The sequence below is a fragment of the Vipera berus genome (assembly GCF_964194415.1).
Source record: "Vipera berus genome assembly, chromosome: 2".
NCBI lineage: Eukaryota > Metazoa > Chordata > Lepidosauria > Squamata > Viperidae > Vipera > Vipera berus.
This window is the reverse complement of record NC_138203.1, coordinates 168,774,158-168,796,972: the sequence shown is the minus strand read 5'-3', so window position 1 is coordinate 168,796,972 and position 22,815 is coordinate 168,774,158. Positions and strand designations below refer to the sequence as shown.

Below are 22,815 nucleotides of genomic sequence, written 5' to 3'. Positions count from 1 at the left end.
TGCCATGGGGGGTGAGCTATTACCCCCGTAGATAGGGTGCACAACTTGGGGGTCCTTCTAGATTCACAGCTCTCTTTTGAAGAGCATATTGGAGCTGTGACTAGGGGGGCCCTTTGCCCAGGTTCGCCTGGTGCGCCAGTTGCGACCCTATCTGGACCGGGATGCCTTGCGTACAGTCACTCATGTGCTCGTGACCTCTCATCTGGACTACTGTAATGCTCTCTACATGGGGCTGCCCTTGAAGACCACTCGGAGGTTCCAACTGGTGCAGAATGCAGCCGCATGAGTTGTGCTGGGAGTCTCCCTATACTCCCATGTTACACCTTTGCTCCGCGAGCTGCATTGGCTGCCGGTTGCCCTCCGGGTGAGATTCAAGGTGTTGGTAATGACTTACAAAGCCCTACATGGCATGGGTCCGGATTACCTATGGCACAGGTCTGCAACCCGCGGCTCCGGAGCCGCATGCGGCTCTTTCAGCCGTCTCCTGTGGCTCCCAGTCCTCTGCTATGTGCAGTCCCCCAAAAAAAAGTGGGACTAAAAAAGTTCAACCAATCAGTTCAAATATGCAGGGTAGGTGCATATCTCGCCTTGGCTCCACTCTTTTTTTTTTATTGAAAAGTTTTATCATACATTTTATCTTTAACAATCCCCCCTACCCCTCCCCTATCCCTCCCTCCCTACCCCTCCCCCCTCCCCTCCCCCCCCGACTTCCCAGAGCTAAGTACAAGGTATAAAAAACAAAAAAAAAATCATAAACATCCATATGCTAACAACCATAAACTCTAAAATCTATCTCTCTCTAGCTCATATAGGATAACTACAAACACTATTAATATAAAATATAAAAAAAAAAGAGAAAAGAAAGGAAGACTTATTCAAATGCTACATGAAACTTCTTAGTCCCATATTTGTTCTGGATATACTCAATCCATTTTCTCCACTCCATAACATAACGTTCTTGCGAGTGATCTTTCAAATAAGCCGAGATCTTTGCCATCTCTGCCAGGTCAGAAACCTTTAAAGTCCATTCTTCTATAGTCGGCAGTTCCTCCTTCTTCCAATATTGACCTACTAAGAGTCTTGCTGCCGTAATTAAATTCAACATCAGCTTAGTGTCCACAACCGTAGCATCTGTAATTATTCCCAACAAAAAAAGTTGCGGACAAAACTTTATCCTTTGCTTAAAAATCTTCTGCATATTCCACCAAATTTTTATCCAAAAAGCTTAACCTTTTTACAAGTCCACCATATATGAAAATATGTTGCATCTTCTTCACCACACCTCCAGCATTTAGGCTGATAGTTCGGATACATACTTGCAAGCTTTTTAGGATCTAAATGCCATCTGTAAAACATTTTATAAAAGTTCTCTCTTAAATTTTGAGCTTGTGTGAATTTTACATTCCTCACCCAAAACCTTTCCCACGTGTCCATTGTGATAACTTCTTGGATGTTTTGGGCCCATTTAATCATACAATCTTTAACAAGTTCTGTTTCTGAGTCAATTTCTATCAAAGCAAGATATATCCGTTTAATATGTGCTGGACCCTGATTTCTGATTTGCTTTATCAGATTTTCATCAGTCATTGTAAAACCATTTTTCTGATCTTCTTTCCACCTGGCCCGTAGCTGAGTATATTGAAACCAAGTTTGAACAATCTTCTCATCTCGCAAGAGGCTATATGGTTTCAAACACCAGACATTTCTTTCCAAGCTTAAAATCTCCTTGTACGTAGTCATATCATGTTTAAAACCAACATTTATATTTTCTATTGCGTGTTTTGGGATTGCCCACAATGGTATCTTACAATCTAGCTTATGTCTGTACTTCTTCCAAACTCTCAACAATGCCTGTCTTAAAATATGCACTCTAAACACATTATCTACCTTCTTATCATACAACAAATATGCATGCCAGCCAAACAACAAGTCGTGGCCCTCAAGATTTAATAATCTCTCTTGTGTCAAATTGATCCAATCACTTATTCCTGCTAACGCAGCAGCTTCATAATATAATTTAAAATTAGGCATTTTAAGACCACCTCTTTCACGAGTATCCTGCATAATCTTAAGTTTAACTCGCGGCCTTTTCCCTGCCCAAACAAATTTATTGATACCTCGCTGCCATTCCTCCAAATTAGAATCTTTCTTAAGAACCGGTATCATTTGAAATAAAAATAAGAATTTAGGCAGGACATTCATTTTCACTGCTGCGATTTGCCCCAACAAAGACAATTGCAATTTTCCCCAGCTCTCCATTTCTTTTTGAATTTTCCCCCATAATTTTTCATAGTTATTTTTATATAACTTTGTATTAGAGGGCAACAGAAGCACCCCCAAATATTTAACCCTTTTAACAATCTCAAATCCAGTTAATCCTTCTAAGAGAGCCTTTTGCGAAGCTGTCATATTTTTGGCCAGGATTTTAGTTTTTTGTGTATTAACTTTAAATCCAGAAACCTTCCCATATTGTATTATTATCTCCATCAGGTCCACAACAGAGTTCTCCGGCTGGGTCACTGTAACAACCAGATCGTCTGCGAACGCTCTCAATCTATAATCCTGATCTCTAATTTGTATACCCTTAATTTTTTCCGAATTCCGTATTTTAACCAATAATATCTCCAATGTTAACACAAATAACAAGGGCGATAACGGACACCCTTGCCTTGTGCCCTTCTCAATATTACATGCTTCTGTCAGGCTATTATTAACTATTATTCGGGCAGTTTGTTTTTGATATAATGCCCTAATTGGTTGCAAAAAATTATCCCCAAAATTCATTTTATCTAAAACTTTCATCAAAAATTGCCAATTCAATTGATCAAAAGCTTTTTCAGCATCTAAAAAAATTAGCGCCGCAGGGATCTGGTTGTTCCTTTCCAAAAACTCTAACACATCAACTATATGCCTCACATTATTTATCATTTGCCTACCACTAATAATCCCCGTTTGGTCCCCATGAATCACCTGTTGCAGAACCCTCATCAGTCTATTAGCCAACACCTTAGCAAATATCTTGTAGTCTGTATTTAAAAGTGATATCGGTCTATAATTTTTAACTTGAGTAGCATCTTGGTCTTCCTTCGGAATCAAAGAAATAAAAGCAGTTCTCCAAGACGGAGGCCTTGGCTCCACTCTTCAGTCAAACCCTGTTCTGCGCATGCGTGCATGTATGCACATGCGCACACATTTTTTGCGGCTCCCAGTTTTTCCTTTTGTGAGGGAACCGGTTCTGAGTGGCTCTTTCACTGTTTCAGGTTGCTGACCCCTGACCTATGGCAACACCTGCGGCCGGCGTCAACTTCCCTCTGTCCAGTGCGCTCCCACAGAGAGGGCCTCCTCAGGGTGCCTCCGATCAAAGAATGTCGATTGGTGGCCCCTAGGGGGAGGGCATTCTCTGTGGGCGCGCCAGACCTGTGGAACCGCTTGCCGGTTGAGCTCCGGATGGCCCCCGACCTTCGCTCCTTCCGGCGCGATCTAAAAACTTATTTATTCGAGCAATCTGACCTGGTTTGATGGGTTAGGGTTGGGGTTTTAATATGTCTTTTAATTACTGTTTTAAATTTGGGCATAATATTTAATTGTTTTTTAACTTTTGTATTTCATTTTTATATTTATTGCCCTGTACACCACCCTGAGTCCTTCGGGAGAAGGGCGGTATAAAAATATAATAAATATAAATATAAATATTTTGGACATGGGCTCAACACTCACTTAGAAAAGCTCCAAATCTATGATCAAAAGAAACCCAAACAACTCATGAAGTAGTAAAACCATTTGGCTCTCTTCTGCTTAAATATGAAGTCCCACTCTTGACCTCTCTATGACCCAATTTTTTGAACTGTTTGGCCCAGGGACTTGGCAGGAGAAAGGGGAGATGGTTGGAAAGGACTGGATTCTCCAGGTGCCCAAATCCCTTGGAAGACAAGGTTGAGGGATTGGTGAGGAGGAAGAGTGTCCTCATCAATCCTATACCTACCTGTTGGGAGTCACCTGACTGTGCCACTGATTGAATGATCCATGAAGTGCAACAGATTAATTCTGTGGCACAACCTGTGTTGCAACAAGGAAAAAAAAATACCGGTATAGCTAGAGACACCCTACGGCTGCCTCACATATGGGCGGACTATTAGATTTAGGCAATATGTTATTGCTGTAGTTGTTGTAAATGATAAGTTCACATATTCAGCAATAATTGCTGACTGGGAGACATCAAATAGCAAGCACTTAAGCATATTCATGGCTATATTGGAATTCTATGTCACCCTGACTGTGCTGGTTAATGACCACAATAAAATCTTTTGTTTAATTTCTGAAATCAGTCCTTTCCCAATCTCCAGGGTGGAAATAGCACCCTTGATTACAAATATCATTCCTGAACAAGATGTTTGAAGGAAAATCAAGCAAGATATGAATTCACAACAATCCGATTCTAGTTCTGTTTAATGGACTACTTTTGCCTTTCTTTTAGCTTTCCTATTCTGATATCCACCTTCTGTCACCGTTATGCCATACTGACTCTAGCAGATTTCTTTCTTAAGGTTCCAAAGTAGCTCAGTGAAAAAAAAATCTTAAAAGCAAGATAATGAAACAGGCAAATAATGAATTTCAGAAGCAAATAAGATATGCAGGACAAAGTGGAACAGCTTTCTTTTATTCTATCATGTGAGATATTTTAACTTCTGCGTAGCCTGTCATCTTTACTCTCCCTCAAGCCATTTTACAAAATCACATTTCTTTCCATTGTAAATACAATTTCATAAGAAAAAAAATGGGTCACTTAAACAGTGCGATTGGATAACTACTGTGATGATCAACTACAGCTCTAGTCAAATTCTTCCACAGATTGAAATATTTTGAAAATTCCTATCATTAGCACAGCTGTTACCTTATACACTGGAAAGAATTAGATAAGCCAATTACTGGGCTATCATGAAAACATGTCAGAATATTTCTAGTTAGAATCCAGTATCAAAGGGTTTTTTCCTACCAAATTGGCTCTACATATGCATAGAGACAAAGATAGTGCTACTATTCTGCTGTGCATGTCAAAGACTGAATTCAGTAAGACTAATGTTGACAGAATCTCCTAGTTCTGTTCAATTAATCACCACATTAATCAAATAAAATCTTCATAATCTGTAATTGAGGCTAGAAAAGGGAACTCTAATCTTGAAAATTAGGACCAGCAAAATTTACTTTTTTTGGAATGGAAACATGTATTCTGTTAATTTCTCTTATCAGCTATGCTTTATGGTCATATAGAATTAAATTACATCACTTAAATTTAATACAAAATGCACAGCATTTGCTCTTCGTCCAAATACAAGCCTAGGAGAGATGCTTCAACAGTGGCCAAAAAAAGAAGAGGATTTTCTAAACCAATCTTCTTCAACCTGATTGCCAAAGTTTCCATCGCTCCAGCAACATGCCCCAAACTCTTAACATAGGGAGAGAGGATGAAAGAAACTATGTTTTGATGCATGTGAAGGGACAACTAAATTAAGAAAGGGTACTCTAAAATGAATAAACTCCATAGATTTTCACTGATAGCTGATTCCCCTTTTTGGTCATAGGAGGGCTTGGTAACACAATGATGATCTTAAGCCAATGCAGAAGACCTGGGATTATTTATATGACCATTATCCTAAGGTGTGAACTATACTATAAGGTGTGTATGTGTATAAAGTTTTGTGAAGGAAGCACTATCTAACCAATCTAGCTCTACAGAGAGTTGTAGATACACATCATCATCCTAAAAGAGATCCTCCAATGGGATATGAAGGAGAACAATATCCCCCTTGCTACAAACTCTGAGCCAAAGCAGCGAAGGAAGTACCACAATCCTTTGGCGGGCCACCAGTTAAGCACTGCTAGAGCACTAAGCTTGGGCCGGTGGGGGAGAGTTTTCCTTATGGCGGTGGTTCTCTGGTGCTTCATTTCCCTTTTAATTATCACAATGAGAATCAATAAATATGTACATTTTATAAAAATAGGCTCATTAAAAAAAATCAAACTACCGTTAAAAACTAACATTTCTTATTATGCTCCTGACAGGATAACCCTTTAGATGGACTCATACAGTCTTCAGGCCCTGATTCAGGACAGCAAGGAAGTCCCATCGAAACCCAGAACGGCTCCAGGATTCTTCTTATCATGTATGAGCTTTAACAGGGTCATATTCCTGAGGCCTTCATAAATCACTGGAAAAGGGATTGAAGGGTCAGGAAGGTATCTTAACGAAGCCATCCAAATGACACAAAGGCACAGTTACTTTTAACAATCTTCAACATTCACTAAGTTCTTCTTCCAAGCTGAGTCTCTTCCTCAGACTGCTCTATTGAAGTCAAAGTGTCCTTTAAAGTGATTAGGAGTGAATCTAAGCCTATGTAGGGTCCGTGATGTCTGCATATCCTGGTAGAAAAAAAAATAACTGAAGATGATTATCAAGAAAAGGAGTCATTTAAATAGAAAAAAGAGGGTTTTGTTTTTGGCTATTGTCAGTTTTCTTGGGTAATGCCCATTAAATCACTGGGCCTGGTGCCCAAAGGAGCTCAACCCCCTCAGTGCAGCTCTTTAGGCTTTCAAGTCCTGGGGTGGTATGAGAAATGTGGGCTCTTCTAGAAAGTTCTTCATTTCTCCATTAGGACATGACGTAGACCTCCGTTAAGCTAGCAACTGCATGCATGCGGTAGAAGATGCCGAAGGGCAAGCAGATGTCCACAATAGCAGCCCACATGGGATAACCATAGAATTCAAGCTCTGTGGTGTTATCAAATTGCGGCCGGGCTCCAAATGCAGGCATAATCCAGAGCTGTTTGAGAAAGAGACAAAGATAACAGCACTGTCAGCAAGTAAAAACAATGAGGCTAGCAAGGCACAATTCTTGATGCAAAAGATACCTTGAGGCAAGATTAAACACAGGACAGCATGATTCTAAGAGCATCAGACACTATGACATTTAAGTAGAAATATTTAACTGACATGCCTCTGTGTCACTGAATCCTTTAAGGCAATGACCCTGATCCATAGCAGTGTGGAGTATCCTAGAACAGGGTTTCTCACCGTTAGCAACTTTATGATATGTGGATTGCTGGCTGGAGAATTCTGGGAACTGAATTCTTGAGCAACTCTGGGTTGTCACTGCGTGTTTTTTTTTAGTTTTGCCAGCTTCGCTCATTTCTGTCTGTACATTTTCCCCTGCTCTCTGCACCTGTGTTACTATCTTATCATGTAACCATAGTGATTGTCACATGCCCAGCCATGTTATGGATTTACTCTGTTTTGTCCTACTAAGTGCGCATGGCTAGAAAAAGTTTTCTCATCTTTTACTTTCTCTTCTGCCTGACGAGAGATGTAGTCGGCTAGCTTTGTTTGCTAATTAAAAGTTTTATTTATTTATTATTTATTTTTTATTTATTTTATTACATTTATATACCGCCCTTTCCCGAAGGACTCAGGGCGGTTTACAGGGTGATTAAAAAAACCAGAATACAAAAGTTAAAAACAAATTTTAAAAAAAATTATATGTGTCCCTGTCTAAATAAAAACCCCAATTAAAATAAGGTTAATCCTCAGCCTGGGCCAGAGAGCTCGAAGAGCCAGGTCTTCAGGCCCCGGCGGAATGAACGGAGGTCGGGGGCAGTCCTCAGCTCCACTGGCAGCTGGTTCCAAAGGGCAGGCGCCCCCACTGAGAAGGCCCTATCCCTGGGTGTCGTCCGCCGGCAATCTCTTACCGGTGGCACCCTGAGAAGACCCTCCCTGTGGGAGCGCACTGGACGAAGGGAACTTGATGCCGGCAGCAGGTGTTCCCTTAGATACCCCGGACCCAAGCCATTTAGGGCTTTATAGGTCATCACCAGCACCTTGAATCTCACCCAGAGGGCAACCGGAAGCCAATGCAGCTCGCGGAGTAGAGGTGTTACATGGGAGTATCGGGAAACCCCCATCACAACTCGCGCGGCCGCATTCTGCACCAGCTGAAGCCTCCGAGTGGTCTTCAAGGGCAGCCCCATGTAGAGAGCGTTGCAGTAGTCTAAACGGGAGCGCATGAGTGACTGTGCGTAGGGCATCTCGGTCCAGATAGGGTCGCAACTGGCGCACCAGGCGAACCTGGGCAAAAGCCCCCCTGGTCACGGCTCTTATATGGTCTTCAAAATTGAGTCGTGAATCCAGGAGGACGCCCAAGTTGCAAGCCCTATCAACGGGGGGGGGGGTAACACCTCACCCCCCATCGTTAGAGATGGAATAGTCTGGTTGACCCGAGATGCCGATATGCACAGCCACTCAGTCTTGGCGGGATTGAGACGAAGCCTGTTTCTCCCCAGTAGAATATGCAGTAGAATATGCAGTAGAATATGCCTCGGATTTTCTTTCTTTGATATTCACCATGCATCAGATGAGCCAAGATCCATCCTCCTCTGATAGGAAGTTTAATTCTTCCATGACATTGGTAGTTCACAATAAGAGCAAGAATTAAAAACACTGCCCTAGAATTTTGTTAATTTTGATTTATGCCAAATATCTATGCCTAATGGACAAGAACCATAAATCTTGCTGTGCAGTGCCACAATCTACTCCTCCTTCATGCCAGGTTCCCAGTACTTTTCATGAGTGCTAGATGCATATTTCCATTTCTGTTTTATTTAGTTACATTTATATACCGCCCTTTCCCTGAGGACTCAGGGCGGTTTACAGGGAATTAAAAAATCCACCATACAAAAGTTAAAACCAAATTAAAAAATATTAAATTGACCCTGTACACTTAAAACCCCAATTAAAAATTTCTCCTCAGCCTGGGCCCGAGAGCTCAAAGAGCCAGGTCTTCAGGCCCCGGCGGAATGATCGGAGGTCGGGGGCAGTTCTCAGCTCCACCGGCAGCTGGTTCCAGAGGGCAGGCGCTCCCACTGAGAAGGCCCTATTCCTGGGTGTCACCCTCCGGCAATCTCTTACCGGCGGAACCCTGAGCAGACCCTCCCTGTGGGAGCGCACTGGGCGAAGGGCGTTTGATGCCGGCAGCAGGTGTTCCCTCAAATAGCCCGGACCCAGGCCATGTAGGGCTTTATAGGTGATAACCAGCACCTTGAATTTCACCCGGAGGGCAACCGGAAGCCAATGCAGCTCGCGGAGTAGAGGTGTTACATGGGAGTATCGGGAGACCCCCCATTACAACTCGCGCGGCCGCATTCTGCACCAGTTGAAGCCTCCGAGTGGTCTTCAAGGGCAGCCCCATGTAGAAAGCGTTACAGTAGTCCAAACGGGAGGGGTCGCAACTGGCGCACCAGGCGAACCTGTGCAAAAGCCCCCCTGGTCACGGCTCCTATGTGGTCTTCAAAATTGAGCCGTGAGTCCAGGAGGACGCCCAGGTTGCGAGCCCTATCAACGGGGGGTAACACCTCACCCCCCCATCGTTAGAGGTGGAATAACTTGGTTAACCCGAGATGCCGATATGCACAGCCACTCAGTCTTGGCGGGATTGAGACGAAGCCTGTTTCTCCCCATCCAGACCTGAACCGCCTCCAGGCACCGGGACATCACGGAGAGGGCATCACTGGGTTGGTTCGGGGTGGAAAGAAAAAGTTGGGTATCATCAGCGTACTGGTGATACCCCACCCCAAAACCACGAATGATCTCGCCCAGCGGCTTCATATAGATGTTGAACAGGAGAGGCGAGAGGACCGACCCCTGAGGAACTCCACAAATGAGAGACCTCGGGGCGGATCTCTGCCCTCCTGTCAACACCGACTGCGAGCGGCCCTGGAGGTAGGAGAACCACCGTAGAACGGTGCCTCCCACTCCCAACCCCCTGAGACGCCGCAGCAGGATACCATGGTCGATGGTATCGAAAGCCGCTGAGAGATCTAATAGGACCAGGACAGAGGAGCAACCCCTGTCCCTAGCCCTCCAGAGATCATTCACCAGCGCGACCAATGCCGTCTCCGTGCTTTGTCCGGGCCTGAAGCCCGATTGGTACGGGTCCAGATAATCAGTTTCCTCCAGGAACAGAGGGAGCTGATGCGCCACCACACTCTCAACAACCTTCGCCAGAAAGCGAAGGTTGGAGACTGGACGATAGTTGTTTAAAGCAGCCGGGTCCAAAGCAGGCTTCTTGAGAAGGGGTCTCACCACCGCCTCCTTCAAGGCGGCAGGGAAGACACCCTCCTTCAAAGAAGCAGTTATTACTGCATGGAACCAGCCTCGTGTTCCCTCCCGAGCCGCATAAGCTAGCCAGGAGGGGCACGGATCCAACAAACAGGTGGTGGTGCTCAGTCTCCCCATGATCCTGTCCACATCATCTGTTGCCATCACAGAAAGGGAATTACAGTCGTGTCAGGATAAAAATGAGGGATGATCCATTATAATTTCCCTTGAGCTCTCTAGAGAAAATATATATAACTCCACGGAATGCTGAAGTCATTCATTTATTCAAACTGTTTTGGTGCAGTCAAATGTGTATGAAAAGCAGCAAGTACTGCAAGGTATTCTTCCACAAGTCAAATTCAGCCTCCCCTTCCTTTGCCGTGTGTGTGCTGAACAAGACATCTAATTGTTGTTTAGTACTCAGTCCTGCTTCTCCTCTTGCTGCTTCTGGTGGCCCTTTTATTTTTAAAAAGGTGCCGCAGTTGTATTTATTTGTACAGTTTTTAAACAGTTGAAAAAACAGCTTTAGGAGGAGAGGGAGATGGATTTGCACTTAATCTGCTTTCCACTAGCACTCAGTACTAGTTTTTCTCTTAGTATACAATCTGGGAAACTGAACACAATTAAATAGAATCTAGAGAATATCAATTTACTATAACATATTAGTCAAGTTATGCACAACTGGTATTCTCTTCAGAATGCTAGTTTTAAGAAGGCCAGGAAGAAATGGATGGGCTCAGCTGATCCTTGGCCTTTTTGGATATAGGCATCATCTATCACATGTTATGTTTCATACTTCTCTTCCTCCCCTCCTTGTTAGCTGCCAGTGATGTGAAGCATAGTAAAAAAAAACCCAATACAATGTCACATGTTTGGTTTCCAGGAAGAAAGAAAAGAGATCTCAGGTTGTAGTAGCAGCTCCATATCTTTTATATTTTCTAATTTGGTTTTCCTCAGTCTAGTCCTCCCTTTGTTTTCTACACTACTACTCCCAACATCCCTAACTAGCTTAGCTGCAACTCTTGGGCATGTTTACTAGGAATTGGGTGTGTGTATATTTGTTGAAATTATAGTTGAGACAATTCAATAGGATCAGCAAAACTTCATGTTTCAGTGTGAAGGTGTTTTGGTTAAATAAGAGGAATAAAGCTAGCTCTATCTTTTGCTATTCAACAAGAACAAAGGAATCCTACTCATCTACATACTCTACCTATTGATGACTAATCCAATATTGGCTCAAATAAAATAGTCCTACTTACAATTACATTACACAGGAGCAGGAACAATGAGCTTTCCTTTAAGAATCTCCTCCTCCAGCTCACTTTCTTGGAGGTACTGATGGACTCTGTTGCTTCATGAGGAATCTGGATGGCTAGTCCTGGAGATGATGCTGATAAAGCGTTTCCATTTTCAGGGACACGAAGTGATACAGCATTTAAGTTGACAAAAGTGAGCCCATAAATGTCCTTCTCCTGATGGTCCACTTTGCTTTCCCTTTTAAAGGGCTGTCGATGGAGGCCTTCAATTATGAAAATGTTCTGGAAAGTGTGCTGGGCAATCATCAGCAAGGAATAGGTCAGGTTGAGGGCATTGATTGTATCCCTTGGTGAGCTGGCCACAGTGGCCACAATGGAGTAATAGGAAATGGCATATTGCCCTAAGGCTGCACCCATTAATAGGGCCACATCAAGTGTTCTAGTTGGATTCTTCTCACGGTCCATGTCTCTTTTGTCAAATCTGTAAATAATGGAGCCACCCACAGAGATGAGGGACATCAGACTCAGACAGACAATATTGAAGGTGTAGTACATAGTGAGCACCTGATTCTTCACTTTAGATTTGTTTTTTGAATTGATCTGGATTTCATACACAATCAGGATGGCTATGCCAGATGCCATTATCAAGACTCCCATTATGAAACCCAAAAAGTAGGTCCTCTTGAAAAGCTTAAACTTGAGGTGGTGGATATGGTTGGAATGGTGGTCCATGATGCGGCCAACGTTCTTCCACATTACATAGATCATGGCAGAAGCAAAAAGGCTGTACTCAATATTAAAAGGATACAGCCAAAAGTAACCATTCTTGAAGATTTGGCAGACGTTACTTTTGCAGCCACAGTTGTCAGAGATGCTTTCTTTTAGATCAACTGCAGAGAGAGAAGGAAAGCAGGTCAAGACTAGCTCAGGAAGTTGTTTTTTTTAACTTTTGATTGATAATGACATTGATCAGAAAGTTTGAATGGTACTGAAATAAGAGGTCTACTCTCAGAGCCAACTCTATGATCTTTCAAAACTCAATGGAGGGAGGATTAAACGGACCTATGTTTCTTCCAGTATTATTCTTGTGATATGCATCATGCCCACAACTACCTGTACATTTTTTTTTACCAAAATAGAGGTAATCTATCTGCCTGGCTCAATTCACTCATGAAGAGATGTCCTGCATTCTTTCTCTTTAATAGATCAAGGAGGAATGGAACTGGAAATAGGTCTTTTCAACAACTGCCCCATCAATAATCTGCATGACCCCGCCACATTCCCACCTCTCTGCAGAGCAACAAAGACCTGGTTCTTTAAGAAAGTGGATTTAGAGTTTAAGAACGGTAATACAGATTGTCTGGAGACTTGAAAGTGTATTTGTGCCAGTTGATTATATTTTTATTGGTTTATAATATTTATTCTTATTCTTATTCTTTTGGCCCCACTCTGGAGCCAAATGGCTAATAATAAAAACACGATCAATTAAAGAACAGGTAGTCCTTAACATATGACATTTAGTGACCATTCAAGGTTACAATGGCACTGAATGAAGCGACCTATGACCATTTTTCACACTTATGACCTTTGCAGCATCACCATGTGATCATGGTGATCAAATCTGGATGCTTGGCAACTGGTTCACATTTATGACTGATGCACTGTCCCTGGGTCATGTGATCCCCTTTTGCAACCTTCTGATAAGCAAAGTCAAAGGGGAAGCCAGATCCACTTAACAAGTAGCAAGTGTGATGATTTACTTAACAACTGTGGCAAGAAAGGTTGTAAAATGGGGCAAAACTGACTTAACAAATGTCTCGCTTACCAACAGAAAATTTGGGCTCAGTTGTGCTCGTAAGCCAAGGACTATCTGTATATGTGTTTATTTGGGGTTGAGAAAGAGATAGGTCTTGAAGTATTTAAGCTCTACATTCCTTTTTTTTTTAAACTTTACTGCCTCTATTCATTGGTATCTGTGGGACTGTGTCCCTATTTGATAATGATTAGAGCTAGGCAAGAGAAGAGAGCACCCAACTAAATCTTCCTAACTCTGAAAGACAGTTTTCCTTAAAGCAGGGGTCCCCCACCCCCCCAGGTTGCGGCCCACTACTGGAACACGACCTGTTTGAAACCAGGCCACACGAGCAATGGCCAAGTGCGTGTGCAAGCACACAAAGCTCCATTCGCGCGAGTGGTGGGTGAGTGGTGGGAAAGTGTGCACCTGCACGAAGCTCCATTCATGTGAGCAGTGGACCCTTGTGCTCACATGCAAAGCACCACTCGCACGAGTGGAGGGTGCTTGAGTGGAGGGCACTTATGCTCTTGCACTGAGTGGATGGAGGTGTATGCACACACCTGCCACTCACCCCCCCCTCCCCCAGAGTCAGGTTGCCAAGGTGAAACTGCTGCCTTAAAGTAATGCTCTCTAGGTCAATTTGATCATAATTCTTATGTTTCCCAGTCAACTTACTCATCCTGTGTGACATATTTGTCTCTGGTTTTTTTGATTCAGCCTTATGCACTGATTCATCTGTTACAGCTGACATCCACACTGCTAGATTGGTGGTTAAGATGAGCATCAGTCCACATCTATCATAGAAGAATGGAGAATTTTGGTTTAATGAATAAGCTCTATTCATTCCAAACACTCAACCCATCTCCTGAGACAGAGCAAGCAAACAACCTTAACTGAACTACACTTTAAGGATAATAGTAACTTAATTACATTCCAAAATAAGCCCAGCTCTTCTGCTTGCAAATATTTCTCATACAGCTTCTTCCTTTTGATAGAAATTATTTTCAGTTGGCTAATATAGCATCCTTAGTGCCTGTCGTATTACCCTGTGCACCATGAGATATTACAGAGTATCAATTGGCAAACAATTGTTCATTGTAGTAAATAGCGTAGACTAAGCTGTAAAGTAGGTTCGATGTATTTTTTTAAAAAAAACATCTTAAAACTATTACACTACCACAAATTAAAGGACAATCCTGGCTGTGCATTATTTGTTTATTTGTTTACTTATATTTATTTATTCAATTTATTTGCTACTTATCTTGTTTTGAAATGCCTATCCCATGGATTAAGGATTTTGGGCTCTCAAATTTGGCAAACTTAGGTCTCCAACTTTGCCCACTTTTACTCTAAAGTAAGAAAATACTCTATTCAGAATTAACACCAGCTTTGATATTTAATCTTTTTACATTGTATTGCCCAATGCCAAAAGTTTCAGAAAAAGTGAAAAAGACCAAAAACAAAAAAAAGTCCTCCAGAAATCCTCCCCAGATCCAACATGACCCTTGGACAAGGTCTTTTACCTTCATTGTTGGACACTATTGCCAATATTACTATAGATAATGCACTGAGATTCTGCCTTCCTAAACCCATCCTATTCTTCAGTCAGTCAGTGACACCTGCAGCTTAATAAGATGGAAAGATATTTTGTTGAATGTTCTTGATACTCACCTGGTAAGATCCAAATGCACATGAACACAATCTTTGGCAGAGACCCACAGAAAATAAGTCTAGAAAGAAAAGAAATGCAGCTTTTAAATTTGCTTTCTGTGGGAGATGATCAGCTGTCACTCGGGATGCAGAAGAAACAGGGAATCTTTAGTTTGTCTCAGGTAACAAAACTAACTAGTCTTCAACACATATAGTGCAATTGTCAGTATAGCATTTTGTTATCCTGGGTATGACCAGGATAGGGCTTCCTAACCTATTAGAACACATTTTGCAGGATTTTGCTATTCAAGTTCTAAAACACAGATTATTAGAAAGGCCTGGTAATTGTAACTGAGTATTACTGGTATTGCTACTAATTACAACATGAATCTCAGCCATTTTGATATATTTCAAGATTGTTACATTTTAGTTAGCTCCCACATCTCACAACCAGATTATAGATCACCCAGCCTGGCAGGGAGGAAGGATTAAGCATGGAGCTAGCCTGGAGTCACTGCACCACTGCAAAAGAGATGTGGCTGAACCTCCTCCCCCATCAATATTCCTTGGAGCTTTATCTAATTGTTCCCAGGAGAAAGCTGCCAGGCTGGGTAGATTCCTGTATTATAGACAGAACACAGTAGTTAGCTTGTACCCTGCATGTGTGGGTCTGCTTGTTTGTGCCTGTCATTTAATTATAGTTGAAATACTGGTGCACACAAACCAATTGTTTTGCTATGCTTATTTTAAGGAACAAAGTATTATTGCAATTCAAGCTACCCTCTTAAACTGAAGAGCACCCTCCTACCATTTAGAACCTACGTTGTAACCATGGACTATTAGAGCTTTATCTAGCTTTTATTTTCTCCCTCCTGTATGCCTCCCTGAACCACTTAGCATTTGATTACATATAAGTGTGTTTAAATACATAAAAGTTACAAACTAACCTGGACAATTACAAACACAGCCTGCACAACTGGATACATGATTTTGATGACTGATAAACACTCGTAGTAACTGAAGTATCCCGTCTTGAATATATCCATCACCAATGTGAGGATTGCAAACAAGACCAAGCCACCTGTTTTGGAAAGCAAAGGTCATTATCTTCCCACAACAAGTAAACAATCCAAACTCTCTAATTAAGTTCTATGGACCTCTGAATGTCTTCTACTCACAGCCATGACAAATCTTTTTCAGCCTGCGAAATAAGGCAAGGGATGCCCCAATTCTGCCAAAACCAGAGCCCTATTTTATTGCACTATCAGACTTGTAAAGCTGTGATTGATTGATCTATAAATCTTGCCTTGTGCAAGTCTGGTGTCCAACTTTAATGTTAGGGTTAAACCTTCTTTTCTACAAATAATGTTCAGAAGCAGCAAAAATCTTTCAAATCCTTAGGGCTAGTTTATTCACGAAGTAGTAGTGGCATCATTTCCAAGTTTTCGTTGAGCCCGAGAGACTTATGGTATACTTTTATCATTTCATCAAAGGTGAGCTGCCTGCTTACTTGTACAATTTTCAACCCATGCCCCTTGTATGCTTGTCCTGAATACCGTATTTAATCATAGCTTAGATACACACAAGCAAGCCTGATAAGACGCAGCTTAGGAGCTGTCCGAACGTTAGTGAGCTCTAATTAGAGCCTAACTTTGCAGAGCTGTGAGCAATTTGGATTCACAGCTTTCTCCCCAGTACTCATTTACAGCATGTGATGGGAGCTGCTGATTTTTTTTTTAACAAACACAGGTAGGACTGATGCACTGATAAACCCGGCACTCCTCCAGCAAGACAATATTGTCTGTGCTTTGCTTTGCCTCTTCCCTTCTCCAAAGGTACGCTTTTACCAGCATCTCCTTACCTCTTAGCCAGATAGGTCCTGCGTGATTGTCTTTGTAGAGGATGGCAGCCTGCTTCTTGGAGGTATTGAAGATGTAGAACAGCATCCAGATGATGGCAATCAGCATCACAATGGTGAGCATGAAAAAGGCATCGTAGTCATGCAGTTTGACATTTTTGAAGGCCCCACCACTGACAAGAGTACACGCTAGTAGCATCAGGTTGACGGCTAGCAGGATGGAGAAAACCCGGCCGCCTTTTTTCCAAACTTCCTTGGGGTTGTGCGGTAAAGAGACAGAGGAGAACCTATGTATATGTTGGCCAACAGGCGGTAAATGATCAGGACTAAAGCCACTCTTGTCATCCTTCTGGCCGGAACCCATGATGGAATCTTCACGCTTGATCTCACTCTCTTTCCTCGCAAGCACGTCGGTCATGGTTTAACCGACACTAATATAGAGCTGCCAGCAAAAAGGAAAACAGAAAAAGAGAGGATGTGAGAATACTTCAGGATAAAATGTATTCTTTTATACCAGAGTCCAGGTCTCCTTCAAGCTTAGGCTAATGGTGATAAAATGGTTAGATGTTAGGCAGATGGAATGGAAAGCTGAATTTCAGAATGTAAGTACAGTATTTTAAATACTACTTGAGCCAGGATTTCTCCATAACATTTGATGGAATTTCTTATATAACCCTTTCAATTGGAATGAAAGCCCATTTTGTTAATCGTATCTGGCTATGATGATAAATGTAACAACTTAAAATCTTACATATTTGTTTTCTTACCTGCTGGGTGAACATTCTCTCTTTCTATAAATATATCTTACAAATAAATTTCCCTTTTGATAGCCTATTTGTTGACCAACAGTTTAGATTCATTTTTGAAACTGAGGTCTCCACATCAGAACCCATCGGTGGAAAAAAAAATGGAACAAACTCTGAGCTTCCACAATCTCTTCTGGAGCTTGTGAGCCAAGCCTGGCTTATTTCTCAGTTGTTCAGTCAGGCTCATTAACACATAACAAATCCACCAAGTACTTAAGGCAGCAAGCTTCCTTACCTACTTTTCTGATCTAGAAGAACTGGGACAAGATGTTTTATTTGGGAGACTGTGTCTCCTAAAAGAACAGAAATCACAAAATGCCATATTGCAAACACTTCTTTACTCCTAATCAAAAGCAAAAGTTATCTCAGGGTATCCTTACAATGGGGAAAAACAAATCTCCACTTCAACCCAATAAGTTAGATAATACCATCCTCTACACTGGAACCACTCAAACTTCTGAACCCAATTCATCAGCTCTTCTTACATCACCAGTCCGTGCATGTCCATTCAGAAGTAAATCCTATTGCAGTCACAATGGCTTAGTCCCAAGTCACTGTGTTTAAAATTAGCTTATAAGATTACGCTACAATCTTATAAAACACGAGTCCCATGGAACGTGACGGACATAAAATGAAAATAAAAAGTTGGCTCTTTTGCTAATGTTAACTAGGCAGACAGAATGAGAACCATGGTTTTTGCCAAGCATTATTGCACCAACCTTTCTGCCTTCGAGTCGGCTTCTTGTTCTCACCACTTTTGCACCCGCTTCCTTTTTTCCCCCAGTTCACAACAGCCCTGAAATTTATATTTGTCCAGATGTCTTTTGATTTACACCATTGGTGGGGTTGACAGGACTGCTTCATAAACATCTCAAAAAGGCTTACGGGACCCATTTTGTGCCTGAACTAGGTTTAGGGCAAACAAACAAACAAACACACGTGAGAGAGATATGAGGATCAAGGTTACTTGATATGAAAATGGGAAGAAATCATCATAAAAAGCCTGCCAACAAAAGCAGAAGTGCAAAAATTTATAAAATGCCTGATGGGAAATTGTTCTTAATTTAGAAAGTACCTGTCAGTCCTGGAAAAAAAAAGTCTCTCATGTGATACTTCTGCATGCCATGTTCTTTAAAAGGCAGAAGTCTAAGTTAACAAAAACTTCAGATGCTGATGTTTGTATGTTGAAGGATGACCTTGGACCTTTTTCTATGAGAAGGTGTCAAAGATATGTTCCCCTCCCCAATTCTGAGACTCCATTAAGCCAGACTTTTAAACGATGACTTGTTAACTAAGCCATAGCACCTAATTCACACATTCTGTTGAGTCAATATAAACCTCATATTACTTCAATGTTATATCTAAACCAGCCACTGCTTTTCTCTGGAGCAGGTCACTTCCCAACTGATGTGACATTCAACAGGAGGATGAACATTCAAAAGCCCCCCCTTTTAAACACAGCTAGATTATTTAAGGTAACATCATCTGCAAATAGCCGTTGTCTGTATTTGATTAATTAATACCCTAGACCACGGGTGTCAAACTTGTCACGTCACGTGATGTGTCACGACATATCGCAATATTTTTTGCATTGCTGGAGCTGGGGAGGGCATGGCCTTCGTATGATGCAACTGGCCAGAGGGCTGGCAGTTTGATACCTCTGCTCTAGACTAAAATGTAATTGCATAATTAATGGGTTTAAGTACAAAGCAAACTTAGGTAATTCACTAAATTACATTGCAAAGGTTAGTGGGTTATATAAACAACCATTGTGACCTAATAATTAAATTCTAGATTAAGGAGTTCTGAGTTCAAATCCCTGCTTGGACACGAAGCTCCTAGAGAGACTTTTGGCCAGACACCAACTCTTAGTCTAACCTACCTTACATATTTGTTCCAAGAGGAAAGCACAATGGGAAGAATGCCTAGGGAAACAGCCCTGAATTCTTACAGAAAAGGCAGAAAGTAAATCTAAAGATATAAATTCCAGGTTAGCATAGATATGTCTAGCAGTAAACCTAGAAAAGTGGCAGATGGTTCCAGCAGGCATTGGGGAAAGATGTTTGTCTCTATCAGAAGAAAAGGCTCAGCTGGTTGCTCCTTTTCATGGGGAATTTATAGCCTTCGGAATGCTTCTAGACTCCCAGCATTCTCAGACCACACAGCCAATGGTGACAAAGGCTGGAAGCTGTAGTTCTGGCAATATTTTAAAGCCTGTTAATTTTCCCATCCAATTAAAATTTGATCTGGGCAAATCAGCAACTGAAGCTTTTTGAGAGGATGATGGTGATCACCTGCTAAGGTCCACTACTGTTAAAGAGACCCTTCCATTCTTTTTTTAGTGCAAGGAACAGTTGCAGTTTGGAAGTAAATGTAAGCAATTTCATTTGAAAGGCTAGTGTTTCTTTTTGTCAGAATTTCACAACTTGGATTACTTGGAAATTTGTTATTTTTACAGCAAAGGTCAGGAACTGTTCATTAATGTCATGTCACCTCTGTATCTTAAAAGGAAAAAAAATCATAAGTTTCCTTAACATATCATTAACTCAAAAAGACTGGAAGAAATAGTGCTTCTAGTAAATAATATTAAAAACCATCATGAGGAAAAAGTCCTATAAATAAATGGTTTGCCGAGAAATTGCCAAAATGCTACAAGAGTTTCAAGTTTGCATATTTTTTGTACTGTTGCTTAGATGTGGATTTTGGAATTTATTTCTAATAAAAGGTTTTCCATGAATTTTATTTTCCAACTAGAGCAGAACATTTTAACTGCCCATAGCATTCCCTTATAGATTTCAAAATAGCTGTTTTGGAACAAATACACCAATATTTCAGGCTTTCTCAGGAAGTTTGAACAAACAATTTTTAATACAATTGTTAATTGATAATATATTTGTAATTAATCCTATGAACCTTCATTTATACAGCTACCTAGTTGCTTCCTTCTTTCCCCTACTCACTCATCCCTATTAATTTAAATTTTTCACAGCTGATGAAATCAGTTGTAATCCTGGAAAAAACTATGCTAATACAATGTATTACTGTACTCTGAAGATACTATCAAACTCTTTCTGCTTCTCCAACAACAGATGGTGCTAGAGGACCAACTATTTCCAAAAGGGCCAAAGATACTGTAAATGCACATGTTGAAGCACCTGAGAGTCACTTTGGTAAAGTGGTTAAGAAAAAGAGAAGCCATTGAGTTATAGTCCTGCCTTAGGCAGAAGCCAGCCAGGTGACCTTCAGCCCTAGAAAGAAGGCAATTTTGCCTGAAAAACTACAGGGACCAATCCAGGCCATTGCCAAGGAGTCAACACTGACTTGAAGGCACACGCCTGCAAAGACAAAAAAAAAAGTACATAAATGCAACAAAGATGTCTTTGATGCCCATAAAAATGAAGATTAACTGAAAGCTACTAACTAGTAAATACCAAGCAGCATCTGCTCAATCTTTTCTGAGCTCAAGAACTAGGCAGGATTGCCTGGTTAATGCATGGATGGAGTGGGGGGACCATATGGCTATGGGCTAGACCAGGGGTAGGCAACCTTGGCTCTTTTATGACTCGTGGACTTCAACTCTCAGAATTCCTGAGCCAGCTATGCTGGCTCAGGAATTCTGGGAGTTGAAAAGTCCACGAGTCATAAAAGAGTCAAGGTTGCCTATCCCTGGGCTAGACTGAAAGATCTCAGCTAACCATATCCATATTGTTCCAAGAATGCTATGACGCTGAGCTTGTCGATCAGAAGGTTGGAAGTTTGGCGGGTCAAATCCCGAGTGCTGCGTAACAGAGTGAGCACCTGTTACTCATCCCAGCTTCTGCCAACCTAGCAGTTTGAAAGCATGTAAAAATGCAAGTAGAAAAATAGGGACCACTACGGTGGGAAGGTAACAGCGTTCTGTGCACTTTTGGCGTCTAGTCATGCCGGCCACATGACCACGGAGACGTCCTTGGACAAACGCTGGCTCTTCGGCTTTGAAACGGAGATGAGCACCGGCCCCTAGAGTTGGAAACGACTAGCATGCAAGTGCGGGGGAACCTTTACCTTTACCTTTTTTATTTTTTTAGTGTATGGCAGGAGGCATCCATGTACTATATCAATAGGAGTCAAACTTAGCTTGGTAGTGTATTTTTCCTGCTAGAATTTCATGCAGGCTGATTTGTTTTTAGATTGACTTATATTGGCTTAGATTGACTTATATTGGCTTACTGACTTATATTGTCTTATTCTGAATGCACCACAAAGCTGTGACCAATAAAAGACCTGTGTTTCACACATTTATTTACTTCTCACATTTCTGAGCACACGTGTAAAATATAAATTATAGCTCCATGCAGATATGTGTATGTGTATTGTTCCCATCATCAATGCATTGACATGCTACTGGGGATTAGACTGCCTTTAGTAGCCCCTGTGCAAAGATGGTGGCCTGCCAGGCATCTCATGGAGATGAGCTCATGACTTCTGTGGTAGGGGGTGCCAGAGTGTTACCTGAATCCATTCTCTAAATGACTTCATAAGCCTGGCCTGGCGTAGAATTAACCTTTTGGTGTAGCGGTTAAGGCGCCTCAGGGTAGGAACCCGGGAACTGTCAAAACCAATTGGGAGACCTGTTTCTGAAATTTAGGAAGGAGACAGTGGAAAAACACTTCTGGACATCTTTGCCAAGGAAACTGTGGGGACTTGTCCATGCAATCACCAGGAACTAACATTGAGTTGAAGGCCTGTGGGTGCAACCCCTCACCATCACACCCAATCACTGGCCAGCAATGGGTACCACGTAAGGGTAAAGTCTAAAGTGACAGTGTAATAATTGCATATCTTCCTTTTCACTTATCCCCCCTAAAGGAAAAAAAAAGGATGGAGGAACTGGTGAATCAGCATGGGGAGGTTCCATGTAGAAGGAGATAATTTCTGAATATTTTCACTCACTCTGCCAGAATTCTTTGGACGGGGCAGAGTAACTCTGTAATAAAACTTGAATCCTGAGTCTGGATGATTCTCCATATTCTGAAGTGCTGCACTCTTGATTTAGCAGCTGTTGCTTTGGTAATTCAAGCCAAGGTTTCCAAAAGCACATTCCCAAGCATTCCCACCAGACAAGCGGCACAAAGAAAAGTGTCTCCTGCGAGGGGCTAGCAAAGGCAAAGGCAGGAATTTTTAGGACCCAGGGGAATCCACGGCAATTAATATGCCTTCAATATGAGGAGTTCCTGTCCTCTCCGGGCAGGGAATCTCAAGTATCCTGGCAACGGAGCTCCCTCCTCTCTTGACAGCTGCTTTCCTCTGTGCCGCTCACCCTCCTAG

General features: G+C 41.9%; 1 protein-coding gene across 1 annotated transcript; it reads right to left on the bottom strand.

The window, feature by feature from the left end:
- Positions 1 to 6,646: 6,646 nt before the first annotated feature.
- On the bottom strand, positions 6,647 to 17,120 carry OTOP2 (otopetrin 2; the record flags this gene model as incomplete). Its single annotated transcript, XM_081315508.1, has 6 exons — positions 6,647 to 6,817; positions 11,403 to 12,289; positions 13,870 to 13,988; positions 14,866 to 14,924; positions 15,792 to 15,925; positions 16,706 to 17,120. The coding sequence occupies 6 exons, from the start codon at positions 17,118 to 17,120 to the stop codon at positions 6,647 to 6,649; spliced, it is 1,785 nt and encodes a 594-aa protein (XP_081171634.1).
- Positions 17,121 to 22,815: the final 5,695 nt, after the last annotated feature.